This window comes from Apteryx mantelli, chromosome 11 (assembly GCF_036417845.1).
Source record: "Apteryx mantelli isolate bAptMan1 chromosome 11, bAptMan1.hap1, whole genome shotgun sequence".
NCBI lineage: Eukaryota > Metazoa > Chordata > Aves > Apterygiformes > Apterygidae > Apteryx > Apteryx mantelli.
The window spans coordinates 6,018,318-6,032,308 of NC_089988.1; the positions used below are offsets into that span (position 1 = coordinate 6,018,318).

At 51.9% G+C, this 13,991-nt stretch overlaps 1 protein-coding gene across 1 annotated transcript; it reads right to left on the minus strand.

The window, feature by feature from the left end:
* Window positions 1-319: 319 nt before the first annotated feature.
* Window positions 320-1,204, minus strand: LOC136993067 (olfactory receptor 14C36-like; the record flags this gene model as incomplete). The annotated part of the gene is made up of 1 exon (XM_067303085.1): window positions 320-1,204. A coding segment is annotated over one exon (885 nt), but the record flags the coding sequence as incomplete, so codon positions are not given.
* Window positions 1,205-13,991: the final 12,787 nt, after the last annotated feature.

Genomic DNA, 13,991 nt, shown 5'->3' on the forward strand with positions numbered 1-13,991 from the left:
TGAGCGCATTCTTGGCTCCAGCTTGGGAAGAAAAGCCCAGTCTTCAGGCAGTGTACTGATGAAACCCCCTTTTATTACAGAGATGCTGCAAGGGAGGCCAGCTCTGACACAGTGCTCGGCAGATTTACAGAAAGCCTCTGAGTCAGACAGATGGGGTTTGTACCTCTGGAGAAGAGGGACGAATTCAGACATTTGTGTACAAACACACTTATCACAGATAGAATGCCCCAACCACAAATGTTGCTTGAAATCACTTGGAAATCACTTGTGAGGAGAGATGGGCAGCTTATTGCTGCTGAAACAGTGCCAACTGAACCAGTTTCTTCAGTGCCTCCTTGAGTTCCTTGTTTCTCATGCTGTAGATGAGAGGGTTCACTGTTGGAGGCACCACTGCATACAGCATGGCCAGCACCAGATCCAGAGCCGGGGATGAGAGGGAGGAGGGCTTCAGGTAGGCAAAGGAGCCAGTGCTGACAAACAGGGAGACCACGGCCAGGTGAGGGAGGCACATGGAAAAGGCTTTGTGTCGTCCGTGCTCAGAGGGCATCCTCAGCACAGCAGTGAAGATCTGCACGTAGGACAGCACAATGAAAATGAAACACCCAAAGGCTAAACAGGCACTAACCACCAGAAGCCCAACTTCCCTGAGGTAGGAGTCTGAGCAGGAGAGCTTGAGGGTCTGTGGGATTTCACAGAAGAACTGCTCCAAGATATTGCCTTGGCAGAGTGGTATTGAAAACGTGTTAGCAGTGTGCAGGAGAGCATTGAGAAAACCACTGGCCCAGGCAGCTGCTGCCATTTTGACACAAGCTCTGCTGCCCATGATGGTCCCATAGTGCAGGGGTCTGCAGATGGCAACATAGCGGTCATAGGCCATGACAGTGAGGAGATAATACTCTGCTGCAAGTAAAAAAAGGAAGGAAAATATCTGTGCAGCACATCCTGAGTAGGAAATGGCCCTGGTGTCCCTCAGGGAATTGGCCATGGATTTGGGGACAGTGTTGGAGATGGTGCCAAGGTCAAGGAGGGAGAGGTTGAGGAGGAAGAAGTACATGGGGGTGTGGAGGCGGTGGTCGCAGGCTACCACAGTGATGATGAGGCCGTTGCCCAGGAGGGCAGCCAGGTAGATGCCCAGGAAGAGCGAGAAATGCAGGAGCTGCAGCTCCCACTTGTCCGCAAATGCCAGGAGGAGGAACTCGTTGAGGGAGCTGCTGTTGGACATTTTGCTCTGTCTGGGCATGGGGGACCATGCAAAGGAGAAAAGACATTGAGAAGTTAGGAGAGATTTTTCAAGCAAAGAAACCCCCAAATCTTGCAGGTCTCATACAAACCCCCCACTTTGCCTCTCTCTTTACCGAGAGGATCTTTGTGCAGTTCCCATGCTTGAGCTCCGCTTTGCATTGGCTGAGTGTGCTGTGAGGAGCAGGGATGTCTGCCCATGGACTCCACCGGAGTCAACTGTACTTTAAAGCAGTGGGCACAGGGGAATGGGGGTGACTAACTCTGACATTCACGCTTTCTGTCAGGTGAAATCCACTCATCATTTAGAAGGGCTTTTCAGCATCTTCTCACTGAACACTAAAGAATGAGGTTTGAGGAACAGAGTTTCAGGGATTTTTTATTTTATTTCAGATGGTCTTGTTACCCCTGCGGAGTGTTCCTCCAAGGTAGAAATTCTTGGGATTTCTACTGAGTACTGAAAAAAAAGGATTCACTGTCCCTTGTTGCAGAGTGAGGACAGCTAGTTGGTCTTTTAGTCTCGTTCCCAGCTGTCCTGTGCTTCCACATCTTCGAGGTGGAGGATGATCGCACTCAAATGCTGCCCTGGAGAGAAACCAGTCCCCGCTGAGAGCAGACGAGTCCAGTTTCAAAGTGCACATCTCCAAACTTCTCACCCTTTCTCCGGGCACCTCAGGGAGATCTCCACACTCCCCTTCTAGCCAAGGACACACAGGGCTCTTTGCAGATGCCCACATACAGCCTCCCACCACCATCTCCATACTCGCAGCATCTCTGCACCTTCCTCATGGGGCTCTCAGATATCACAGAAGTGCTATGAGACAGCAGTGCCTTTCTAGAGGGCAGATGGCAGCCTGGCAGGACACCACAGGGAAACGGTCAAAGGACCATAAGGACAGAACATGAGCTCTCCTTAAGGGAGGATCAGCTCAGTTCCCAGCCCCACAGACTGCATTTCCTGGAGCTCCACAGGTTTGAAGGAGACTGGGGCCACCTCATTCCCATGCAGACCCCTCTGTTCCACAACTTGCAGCATCAGTGTCTGAACTGCAGCTGAAAACCCCCAACCCCAGAAAGCCCAAGAACAAGAACAGGAGCATCATGGACAGGAGGGGAAAGAAGGAGCAGCACCATGATCCTGCTGCTAAGGACGCAAGGAGAGAGACAGAGAGGCATTCTGGAAAGCCTTCCCCTTACCCAGCTGGGCATGCCACCTCGCAGATGGCGACATTGCAGGACATTCTCTCTCAGCCCCTTTGTCAGGCAGCATGAAATGGGCCCATAGCAGGAGAGATGCCCCTCTCCTCTGCCAGAGGTCTGGCTGCAGAGGAGGTGGCTCATGGCCTGCAGTTCCCTCTCATTCCCTGCCCATCCCTGCTGCATGGAGCTAGCCTGCTGGCAGCTCTTTCTCTGTCACAACATCTTCTCCCGGTCAGTGCTCACAGACACCATCCCACCTGCTGGGTGCTCAGCTCTGCCCTGCAGAACCTCCCACATCAGAGCACTGTCTAGGGGCATCTCTGTGCACGCACGTCCTAAGGAGCAGGTCACATAAACTCCTGTGAGACCACAAAGGTGATGTTGATGCTCTCTGTAGGCTAAGGTGGGGATGAAGTGGCTTCCTGAGGTTTCTCACTGACCTATTAATCTCTGAGAGTGAAGGTTTAGGAGTCCCACTTCCTTGACAAAACCAAAAACTTGTTCCTTCATTCTCCCTGCCAAAATTAGGAAACTGAAAGTGCAGACACCTGAAGAAAAGCTCCTTCCCTTTCAAGAAGCCCTTCTCTTGATCTCCTCTTGAAAACATCCCTTGGACATATCCTGCACATGAGCTAGAGCAGTAAGCAGCCCTGACCCATGCAGCATCCTCTCAGCAGGAGAAGGAACCTGCCCTCTCAGGGCTGACTCCTCTCTCCCAGAGTTTCTCCCCGTAGTGCTGTGGGGAGCTCCCCAGGCAGGCTGAGGGCTGACCCTCACAGGCAGCAGAGTCATTGCCCCGGGAACACAGCACCCTGGGGTGCACAGACACTGCTCTGAATCACAGCCCTGCACAGACCTGGGTGTGCTCCCTGGCTTCACACCCTGCAGCCACCCCTGGCAGAATGGAGCTACACGCCTTGTCCCTGTGATGTTGTGTCAAGGAATCCCTGCTCTGAAGCATCTCCTCCTCTGCCTATGCACTGGAGGAGCCGGGAGAGCGATCCTTAAAAAGCCTATCAGTTATGGAATGGGATGGGTTCAGAAGACCCCTGCAGGAACATCAGTAGCATTGCCCTGCAGCCAGAGACTTACCATGTCAGGGGCTGTGAAGATTTCTCCCACAAGGAGCTCTCCTCTCTCCTCCCACTCCACACTGCCTTGCACTTCTCTCTGCCTGGTCTCATCTTCTTGCAGCAATTGCAGGCAGTGCCTGGAGCCCTGCTGCTCTTTGTAGAGCAGCTGCTCCTGCACACAGCTGTCTCTCAGCAGTGCTGCCTGGTTGCCATGAGCTCCCTCCATCCCCAGAGCCTGGCCCCACTCAGGAGCAGAGAACCAGCTGAGCTCATGAATTTCTCTGTCCCTTGTGCTTCCTCCTCCTGGGAAATGTTCACTCCAATAAACTAAAATAATCACCAATGCTCCCTCTCTAAGCACTGCAGGAAGATGGATTCCAGCATTAGAGATTGTTTCATCAGGCATGGTTATCTGCAAGAGGTGGAAATGTCCCACTCTGGAAGCCCCGATTCCCATCTCTTAAATAGGTAGGACAGGCAGAAAAGAGCAAGAAGGGAGCTCATTGACACATGGTTCAGGTGCTGACTCAGATGAGTCAATCAGGGCATCTCATTCTGGTTTAGAAGCCCCTGGAATGCAGTGGGATTCAGCAAAGTCCTGTGAACTGCACAAACACACAGCAGGTGGGATTCCCTTTGCCCAAGCTGATGTGTGCACAACAAAGACATCTGCATGGGACCTCTTTCTCTAAGCTTCCATTGTAATCACCTGAGATGGAGGGTGGGAGTCCGGTGCCCACACACAAACACCTGGTGACACTGGAAGAGACAGAGGTGGTCCCAGGCATGTGCCAGTGTCTGCTTGCTCTGATGGAGCAACTGGGAGACCCACATCCTTCTAGAGCATGAGTTGGGGGCCAGGTAGAGAATTCCCTTGGCCATCCCAAATGACACTAGATACCCACTACTGTTAGAGCACCCCTCACTGTGATGCTGAGACACATGGAGATGCCTACAGTGCAAAGTGCTAATGTAATTCAGTGCACACACTTGATGTAATGACATAGAAACAGGCTGGCAGGGCCATGTCAGATGCCTGGGTTTTTTAGCACAACCGCATGGATGGGACCTTTGGGAAAACCATGCCCCTTTGGAGTGGTTGCTGGGCAGACAACCCAGGTTATCTCAGGCTTTCCTACCTGTGCCCAGACAACTGCATCCCACCACTGCCTTTAGGCCAAATCCATGCTGACTGCATTCAAGCGTGCTGCATAAATAGGAGGCACATCACACCAAGGTCTCTGCTCTAGTCTCTGCACTCTCAAACCCTTCTTGCTCTTCTCTGCCTGATCCTCTTTTCACCACCAGATGATATGAACAGGAGCTGGACTAATGATGACCTCAGGGGGGCTGGATCACAGGCCGCACAGGCCCAGGGACTTCTTCAGTGGCACCTTGTCCTGCCTGGAGATTGGTTCACCTCTGTCAAAGGGCCCCAAGGTGCTACAAATCAGCTCAGCCAGCCAACCCCTTTCCTGGCATCCCTGCACAGCCCAGCTCTGTTTCTCCCTGGCCTTGGGCACTGCAGGGTTTGCCCTCATAGTAGGAACCTCCTTGCACCATTACATTGCCACCTGCTATCTAGGCCAGCATGTTTCTGCTCTGAAGTGGGGCCATTGCACACAGTGTCTTTGGCTCTTGGTAACAGGTTTCACCACAACCAGTCTGCTCTCTGTGCCACAGCTGATGCTCTGCAACACTAATATATGCAAATGTATTCAGCCTAGGGGAGAAGCAGGAGCAGATGGAGATGTACAAGCTGTCACAGGACTGAAACATCACTGGAATGACTGAGATGTGGTGGGATCACTCACATGACTGGAGGGCAATGCTTGTAGGGTACAATCTCTTCAGAGGAGGCTGTTAGAGAAGATGAGGAGGGAGGATGTCTTTTGTGTGAAGGGGCAGCTCGGATGTGCAGTGCTCTTGCATGGGAGAGGCAAGGGTTTGGGTGAGTGCTTGTGGGTGAGCATCACAGTAGGGGTGACATCATGGTGGGAGCTACAGACCACCCAATGTGGGTAGGGAGGTGGATGCAGTCTCCTTTAAGCAACCTGAGCAAGTCTGTGGATCACAGGCCCTGGTTCTTGTTGGCAGGACTTTAATCCCCCTGACATGAACTGGAAGGGCAAACAGCAGAGTGCAAGCAGGCCAGGAGGTTTCTGCAGGGCATCAAGGACAACTTCTTTGCACAGCTGCCAGATGGGCCAATAAGGATGATGCTTTCTTGTATCTGGAAATTTCAAACAAGGAGGAACTGATCAGGGATAGGAAAGTAAGAGAAAGGCAACTGTTACACCCATCTTCCAAGAAGGCCACAAGGGCAACCTGGGGAGCTGCAGGCAGTTCAGCCTCACTTTGGTGAGGAGTGAGTCATGAGGTGAATCCTCTCAGATCACATTTCTGGGCACATGAAGGGATAGAAACCTCCCGATGTCCCTTCCACCCTGAAGGTGTCCATGGTTCTTCCCACTCTCCATCTTCTCTTGTGGATGTCAGGGAAAGCACGCAGGTGCCCTGTGGCAGTGGAAGCAGGCCAGCTTTCTTGTCCTCCTCCAGTCAGAATTATTCAGATGCAGGGCTTCTTGGCAGGAATCCCCAAGACAGACATGATCAATCCAAATCACTTTTAATTTCCTTGTTTTTTTCTTCCATTCCTTCTAAGTCCGTCTCTTTTACCACCCTGATCCTGTCCCATACAGCCCACCCCACCCCTGCTCACCCTTAACTCAGTGGCACTGGCTTGGTTTCTCTGTTTATTTGTTCATTTTCTTTTTTTTTGTTTTATTTTGACAGGGAGGAGCTTCAGTCCCAAAGGAACTTGAGAAATTCGGGTGAGTTGGACAACAAATACCTCATGAAGATTTAGAAGACAAGCGTCAAGTCCTGTGCCTAGGTGGGAATAACCCCATACATCAGGAGAGGTTGAGGGGCCTGGGCTTCTTTAGCCTGCTGAAGTGGAGGCAAAGGGCAGTAGAGTAGGAGCCTGTGACTGCTCGAGGGGGATTTCAGAGATGATGGAGTTTTTCTTGGCAGTGGGAAATGGCATGCAAAGGAGAAAGAGCCACAAAGTGCATCTTGAGAGGTTCACACTGGACTTCAGGTCAAAAGAATGTCACACGTAGGGTAGTGCTGTGGTGCAACAGGTCACCCAGAGGGAGTCTGTGATCAGCCCCCGGCTTTGTGTTTCAAGGAAAAGCAAGTGAGGACAGGAAGACATCAGGAGATGTGGGGAGATCGCGGGGTGAGAGCAAGGTGGGGAAGCAGCTTGGGTGTGTACAGTCTTCAGGGAAAGAGGCACAGGCATGGGAAAGCATAGGACAGTCTGGTGGAGATGGCCAAGGGCACTGCCAGGGCTGAAAGCTCCCAACACAGCTAGGTCTTTGTCCTTTTGGCTATGGCTGGTGTCTCTGCCACTGAGGCCCCCGAGAAGACACTGTTTCCTTAAGGCACTGTGGCCTTGCTGCCTCCTTGTCCCTTGGGAGCCCAGAAAATACCGTATCACGGTCCTGCACTTAGCGTTGTGCACCCCCACCCACAGATTGCCCCCAGGAAGAGCCCTGAGCAATGCAGGATGGAAAGCATCACCCTACCCAGGGGCTGGCTGTCAGGGCCTGGTCACTCTGCTTGATAACACACATCAAGGTTGACTTGGCATCACAGCCACCCTCACATTGCCTTTGCCTACCTGCAATCAGGGCCTCCAACTTTCTGCTCTAATCAGCCCCTGGGGAGCCTTTGTTGGTAATGGTCCTCAGTGGGACTCATTATCTTTCCAAGAAAATTGTGATTTGCTTCTTGAGAGGTTTCTTCACCCTCTTCTCTGCATCTGAGGTTCATGGGCTCAATACCAAATACACCCGAGGGGTCATTCAAATGCAAAAAAAACCCTAAGGAACCGTGCCTGTTGCCATAATTTTCTTCAGCTCTTCAAATCTTGTGTCGCTAATTGGAAAGTTTGCAGGAGTGTATTGAAATTAGGCAGATTTCAATGAGCACCTGAAAAGAAAGATGTCTGCTTCTTAAGCTTTCTTGAGTATTCAGTTCTCAGAATAAGTCACACCCACATTCCCCAATTCATCGTGATCCACAGTGTCTCCTAATGAAGTCAGGCATGTAGGCAAAGCAGTATTTTTGATAGGAGACCTGTATGGAGAACCTTCCTCCCCAGCTCCCCAGCCCTGCCATTGCCCTCATCAGCCACTGGGGACTTCACATCACTCTTGTGGAAAATCGAACCTTTTGCCGCTCAAGGCTGTAGCTGAATGTTACAGCTCATGTGCACTAATTCCCACCTGCTTTCCTTCGAGAACTAGCTGCAAGCAGACACAGAAGGGTTTTTCTTAACTGCCAACAAACAAATTATAATTTGGAACAGTTTAATAAAAGATACAAGACAGTCATCAACTGTATGGTAAGTCCAAGCTGCCTCCAGTGAGGTCCACTGCCCACAAGGCATAACCTTCCTTGAAATGTTTTCCACAGATAGATAGGAAAGGATAGACAAGAAACACAACAAAGGAGGTGGCTAAAGAGACAAGGAGACTGCTGAAAGATGAGGCAAGCTTCAGATTCCCAGCAGCTTAGAGCAGCAACTAGAGAGTTGAGAGGTACCTGAATGGATAAAGAGCAAGGGGAGGAGGAAAACTGGGAAACTATGGAAAGTGCATATGTCCAGAGAGTCTGATGCAAAGATGCCTTTAGAAATGACCAGTTTAATCAGGACATGTGGAAATATGTGAGAGATCACTTACACCACATCCACAGCCTACTAGACAGAGCAGTGGAAACACAAGGTCAAGGGCAGATCGATATTTCTTCTCCCCATTTTAATACCATTCCTGAAGATTTCCACTCTTTCATCATAGGAAAACACTGACATCAAAATTGGCCAATCATTTGAGCTGATGAAAGTGTGTTCTTATTTTTGAAGTGTTGAAAACAGTTCTTCACCTTTCCAGGCAGAGCCCTGGTGTCCAACCACAAGCACTCAGTGGCACTTGGAGAGGCCGCGGTGTCTGTGAGGGACCTGCCTGGACCTGGCAGCTCTCACAGGGGAGATGCAGAAGACCAGAGCCCCTCAGAGTTGGAGGGGAAGGCTGGGCAGAGGGGACCAGGGCACCTGCAATGGCACCAGCAGTCTGTGACCCTGTGATTGCATCCAACTCCAGCTCTGAAAATCACTTTCCCTTTCAAAATAAAAAAAAAAACTCCCCAAAAGATCGGTGTATCAAACAAGAACCAAACAAAAAAGGGCAATAAGAACACAAAGAAGTTTGAAATAGTGAAAAGTGTAACAAAACCTTTTTTTTTGCTTTAGATAATTTATCCAATTTCTTTATTCTTTCATTTTTATTGGCAGTTTCTAAAGATTTATTTTATAAGAAGGCCTACACTATTAAAAAATATATTTTTGTGTCTCACACAAGTCCCGTCCCGCTCAAAACACCCGCTGCCCAGGACCTTCCTTGCCGCTCCTCAGTCTTTGCACACAGCGAGTCACACCATGAGGTGTCAAGCTCTCACTACTGATAGAGGAAGCAGCCTGATCAGCTTCAGTGAAAATGCTCTATTTATCGATGGCAAAAATGCACCAATCTCAACGTACCTGTGTTACAGTGATGCCTTAAAGGAGTCCCTACACATCTAGCCACTAACCCTTTTCATTCCCTGCATGGTCATGAAGTGCGACTCCATTTTAGGCAACAAGAGGGATGGGAATTATTTCACCTGATGACAGACCCCTTCAGTGCAGATGTCTCTGGCTTATCGAGTTGTCTGGACTTCCCTTTCTAGTCAATGGAAAGGAAAAAGTTGTCCCACTGAGATGTCTTGAGATGCTTCTCCTGGGGACCAGCCAATGCTCCAGAAAGTCCCCATACTTCCTGGGTCACATTTCCTAGCACCACATGGGAACACAGCTACACGGGGTATCTCAGGCAGCAATGGCCTCTGTACATGTCTATAAAGGCCTTTATGTAAGTTCTTGTCGTTGGGTGAAATCTATGCAAAAAATAGCTCTATGCAAGAGTAGAAAAAATCTTCATTTTCAGAACTTTAAACCTTCTTTATCAATTGCAATGAATATTTCTTTCTTTTTGATTGGCAGCACCATATGCATGCACTACAGAAATTACTCTGTGTGAGTGTATATATTTATATAGATGTACAGTTAGTCAATGCGATACCTTTCCTACCAACACTCTGAATGGAGCATTCTTCTTCTGAGAAACTACTGTATTCCAATTGACATGTCTTCTCTCTCTTCTTCTGGCTCTCTGCCCTCTCCTCCTCTGCCTACTCTGTCTTTACAGAGGCCTCATGGCCCCTCTGCCCTCCAGGGAGGTCTCCTGGGGGATCCTGACAAGCACATCCTGAATGAGCTGAAATCAGCTCTTCAGCAGCCCTGGGCTCTGCTTTTTGTCTTACTTCTCCACCATCTCATGATCATTGCAGCCATGGCTGCCATCAGCCTTTACATCCCCATCTATATCTGTTTTGCTTGTGACTGACAGAGTCCAGCCATTGTTGGCTCGTTGATTGCCTGGGCCAAGAAATTGTTTTCAGCACTCTCCAGGAATCTCCTGGGCTGCTTGTGCCCAGGCCGACTGCCCTGCCAGCAGATTTCAAGGTGCTTAAACTGTCCTGTGAGAACCAGGATCTGTGACCAGAAGGCTTCCCCCCGCTTCCTACACAAGGTTTCAGCTACTTCCCTTCCCTCCTCCGGCAGCTGTTAGCAAACACTACCAGAATGTCACCCACACTGGTGTGTCCTCTTGTCCTTACTACAAGGTCTCAATTGGCTCATCACCTGCTCCAAGGCAAAGCCCTGTGCACCCCTTTGCACAGAGCACACCTGCACCTCCTTGACATCCTGGCCTGCCTTCCCCAGGAGCCCAGTTTCATCCTGACACATGAGCTGTCCCACCACGTGTGTGTAATTCCATGGCGACAGAGAGGCGGAGGTGCCAGTAAAGGCGACATGACTGGGATGTTCAATGTGGGGCCCAGAAGAGGGGAAGGGGAGAAAATCATAGAAGTGACGCATGTGCAGTGTTGATGGTGAGGTCACCTCTTGTACAGCAACCTCATGGGCTGCGTTCTGGTAGGAGCCATTCTGAGGACAAGAAGAGAATCACAACACCGCTCATCCCACCAGAGATGATATACAGGCAGGAGGATGGGGAGAGGCAGGCAGAGGGGACATGGCTGCAGTGTTGATTGTGAGGTCACTTCCGCTGCAGCTGCCTGATTGGCCCTCAGCAGATGTGCTGGCCAGCAGGCTTTGGGATGTCACCCAGCGCCTCAGAGAGTCCACTCAGCAGAAATGACTGCTCTCAGGAGGGGAGGGGTTGACGCAGGTAACAGGGACCCGTCTGGGTGCTGACTGCGAGGGCAAATCTGCTGCATCCACATCACCAGCCCGTGGCCGGCAGGCCATCAGGCACGGCTCATGGCCACCCTGCTCAGGACTAGGCCTCTGGGGCAGACCTGCCACCAAGCAGTGCACAGCTCCTCACCTAGGTCTCCTCCGAGCACAGCGTGCTGCCCCTGTCGGCCAGAGATACCATGGGCATTTATTTATACAAGTAGTATCTCCACTTAGCCTTTGTTAATAGGAGAGGAAGGCAACTGCTATGCCTCCAACCTAAAAACCTCGTGGTTGGACAGATCTCAGAAGTGTTAACTTCAAGAATCTCCGACAAGGAATCCTTTCTGAATGATGACCTCCTTATGCTCCAAATACAGTAAGCTGCATATTTCTATGCATTTCACAGCATATGTGGGATATCTGGCTGCAGGTCCTGGCAAGAGCTGAGGAAACGCAAGGCCTGAACCTCAGCGCACAGAGGGCAGCAGGCTGCCAGCATCCCTGGCTCACACCACCAGGGCAGTCTGGGCCCTGCCAGCCAAGGCACCTCTTCACCTTGCAGCGCTCCCCAGCTCCCCAGGCTGGCAGGGCTTCACACGCACAGCACTGCTCTCTCCAGACAGGTCTTTCTGTGTGCAGCACCAAGACACTGGGGCCATCGTCTGTCCCAGGAAGCAGACCCACAGTGCTCTCCCAGGGGCTCAGCAGGACAGCTCTTGCCTCTCGCTTTTGCCTCACATGCCCTCAAGGCACTCACCCAACCAGCCTCCTTACTGAGGGGCCCTTTGGGGCTTCAATGGAGATGAAGCAGTCTCTTTGGCACCACTCTCCCTCTCTCTGCATTTGCTCCGGGGGCTCAAAAATGACTACACGGCAGTACACACACACACTGACCAGCAAGCACAGGGCCAGGGCACCAGTCCCACACAAGCAGGCTTCCAACAAGGAAAATGGCACAAGGCTTCTGCTGCTCTCAAGCTTTTGCATTCCCCTGTCTCAGCAAGGGCTGCCATTTCTCTCCGAGGAAAAGCCTTGAGACAAACCAGCAGGTTTCAGCAGTGCACGTGACACATGGACAAGCCAGCCAAGGCTCGGCCTCCAGGGTGCCACATGACATGGCCCAGGGAGAGTCCGAGAGCACCAGCAAAGTCACCCACTGAAGGAGCTTGGGTTGTGGCAGAGCAAAACTTGTTAGTCCTCATGTTTGGCACAAGGAGCTCTCCTCTAAACCAGCACCAGGGGGCAGGCTGCAGGAAGGACCACTGCTCTCTCTTTCCTTAGCAAGCAATTGACCCCCAACACTCCACTCATTGGCACCTGGATTTTTCAGGGCTTCAGGAGATGATCCCATCAGGGACTCAGGGGGCACGAGTCGGAGAAAAAGAGTGGTCACAATGAAAACCTCTAGGAATCTCTCCTCAGTGTGGCGGCACTCCCTGCGCACATCACTTCTCTCTCCAGACAGCTCTTCCCACATGCAGCACCAAGACACTGGGGCCGTCGTCTGTCCCCACCTCAGCCTACCCCACCACTGTGACATGCCACACCCCTGTCACACGCCTCATAGAGGGTTGCCAGAAAACATGCAGCTGTGCATCGAGGACACACTAGGGACATGACCAGACAAGGCAGCAGCCAGGAAACCCCCTGGGTCAAGTGCTTCAAGCACTCAGGGTGAGCAATGGCTTCAAAAAGCCAGGAGCTTCGTTGGAGGATGGGTGCGCTCACCACCACTCCCTTGACTCCAGCTACTCGCAGAAATGCATCTAGAGCTAAGTGGGGCTCCTCACACCCACCCAAAGATCAGGCAAAAAAAACGCTCCTTGCCCTTGGCAGCAGTGCCAGCACCTGATGACACCACACCTAGCACAATCAGGCTTGCACATGGGCTGCTCTTTCACTGCCCTGCTGCAGCACAACAAGGTCACACCACAGCAGGATGGTGGAGGAACTTGAAGAGCCTGCAACGGGAAGGAAGAGAGACCTGGGCTGCACATCCCTTGCAGGGCACTCTGGCCTTGCCCTGCCTACTCAAAGGGACTCCTTGTCTAGGGAGCTTGTGCACAGGAAGACATCAGCCTCCCTTAGAAGTCATCTCCCAAGAACACACCTGCCCGTCTCCAAAGGCCATCTCTCCACAAGGCCTTCACACCTCCAAGAGCTGCAGCATGCTAACACCCAGCCAGCAATGAGAAACCCCCACAGCCTCCTCTTCCCTCAGCAAACACTGCTGCAGAGGAAAGCTCTCCCTAGGAAAAGCAAATGAGATGAAAGCAGGGAAAAAGCATGCCAGGTTTTCGTCTCAGAGCAAGCAGAAACACTCCTTTGCCTTTAATCAGCATCCTGGCTGGACATCCTGGCAAGAGGTGAGGAAAGTCAAGTCCTGAATCTCAGCGCACAGAAGGCAGCAGGCTGCCAGCATCCCTGCCTCACGCCACCAGGGCAGCCTAGGCCTTACAAGCCAAGGCACACCCTCACCTCACAGCGCTCCCCAGCCTGGCAGGGCTCCCCACGCACAGCACTGCTCTCTCCAGACACCTCCTCCTGCCTGCAGCACCAAGACACTGTGGCCACCCCCGTCCCCACCATAGGCCACCCCCCACTATGACACGCCGCACCCCCACCTTGCGCCTCATAGACGGTTGCCAGCCAACACATGGCTGTGCATCAGGGACACACAGGGCACACGACCAGACATGGGAGCAGCCAGGGCACCCACAAAGGCTCTAAAACACAGGCCAAATCTCCAGAACTTCAATTCATTTCTAGTTCTCCAAGGCCTTGCAACAGGCACTTCCTCTCAACAGCCAGGCACCGCCCTGCTCAGGGTCACTTCCCACCTCCAGGAAGCAGACCCACAGTGCTCTCCCAGGGGCTCAGCAGGCCAGCTCTTGCCTCTCGCTTTTGCCTCACCTGCCCTCAAGGCACTCACCCAACCAGCCTCCCTACTGAGGGGCCCTTTGGGCCTTCAGTGCAGGAGGCCAAAACCCTTCGGACCACTCGCCCTCTCTCGGGCCTTGCCCAGCGGGCTCACATAGGAGCACGTGGAGGCACAAAAATTGAGGGGCAGCTCTAAAAGCGCTTGGGTAGAAAATGATAAGAGTCAA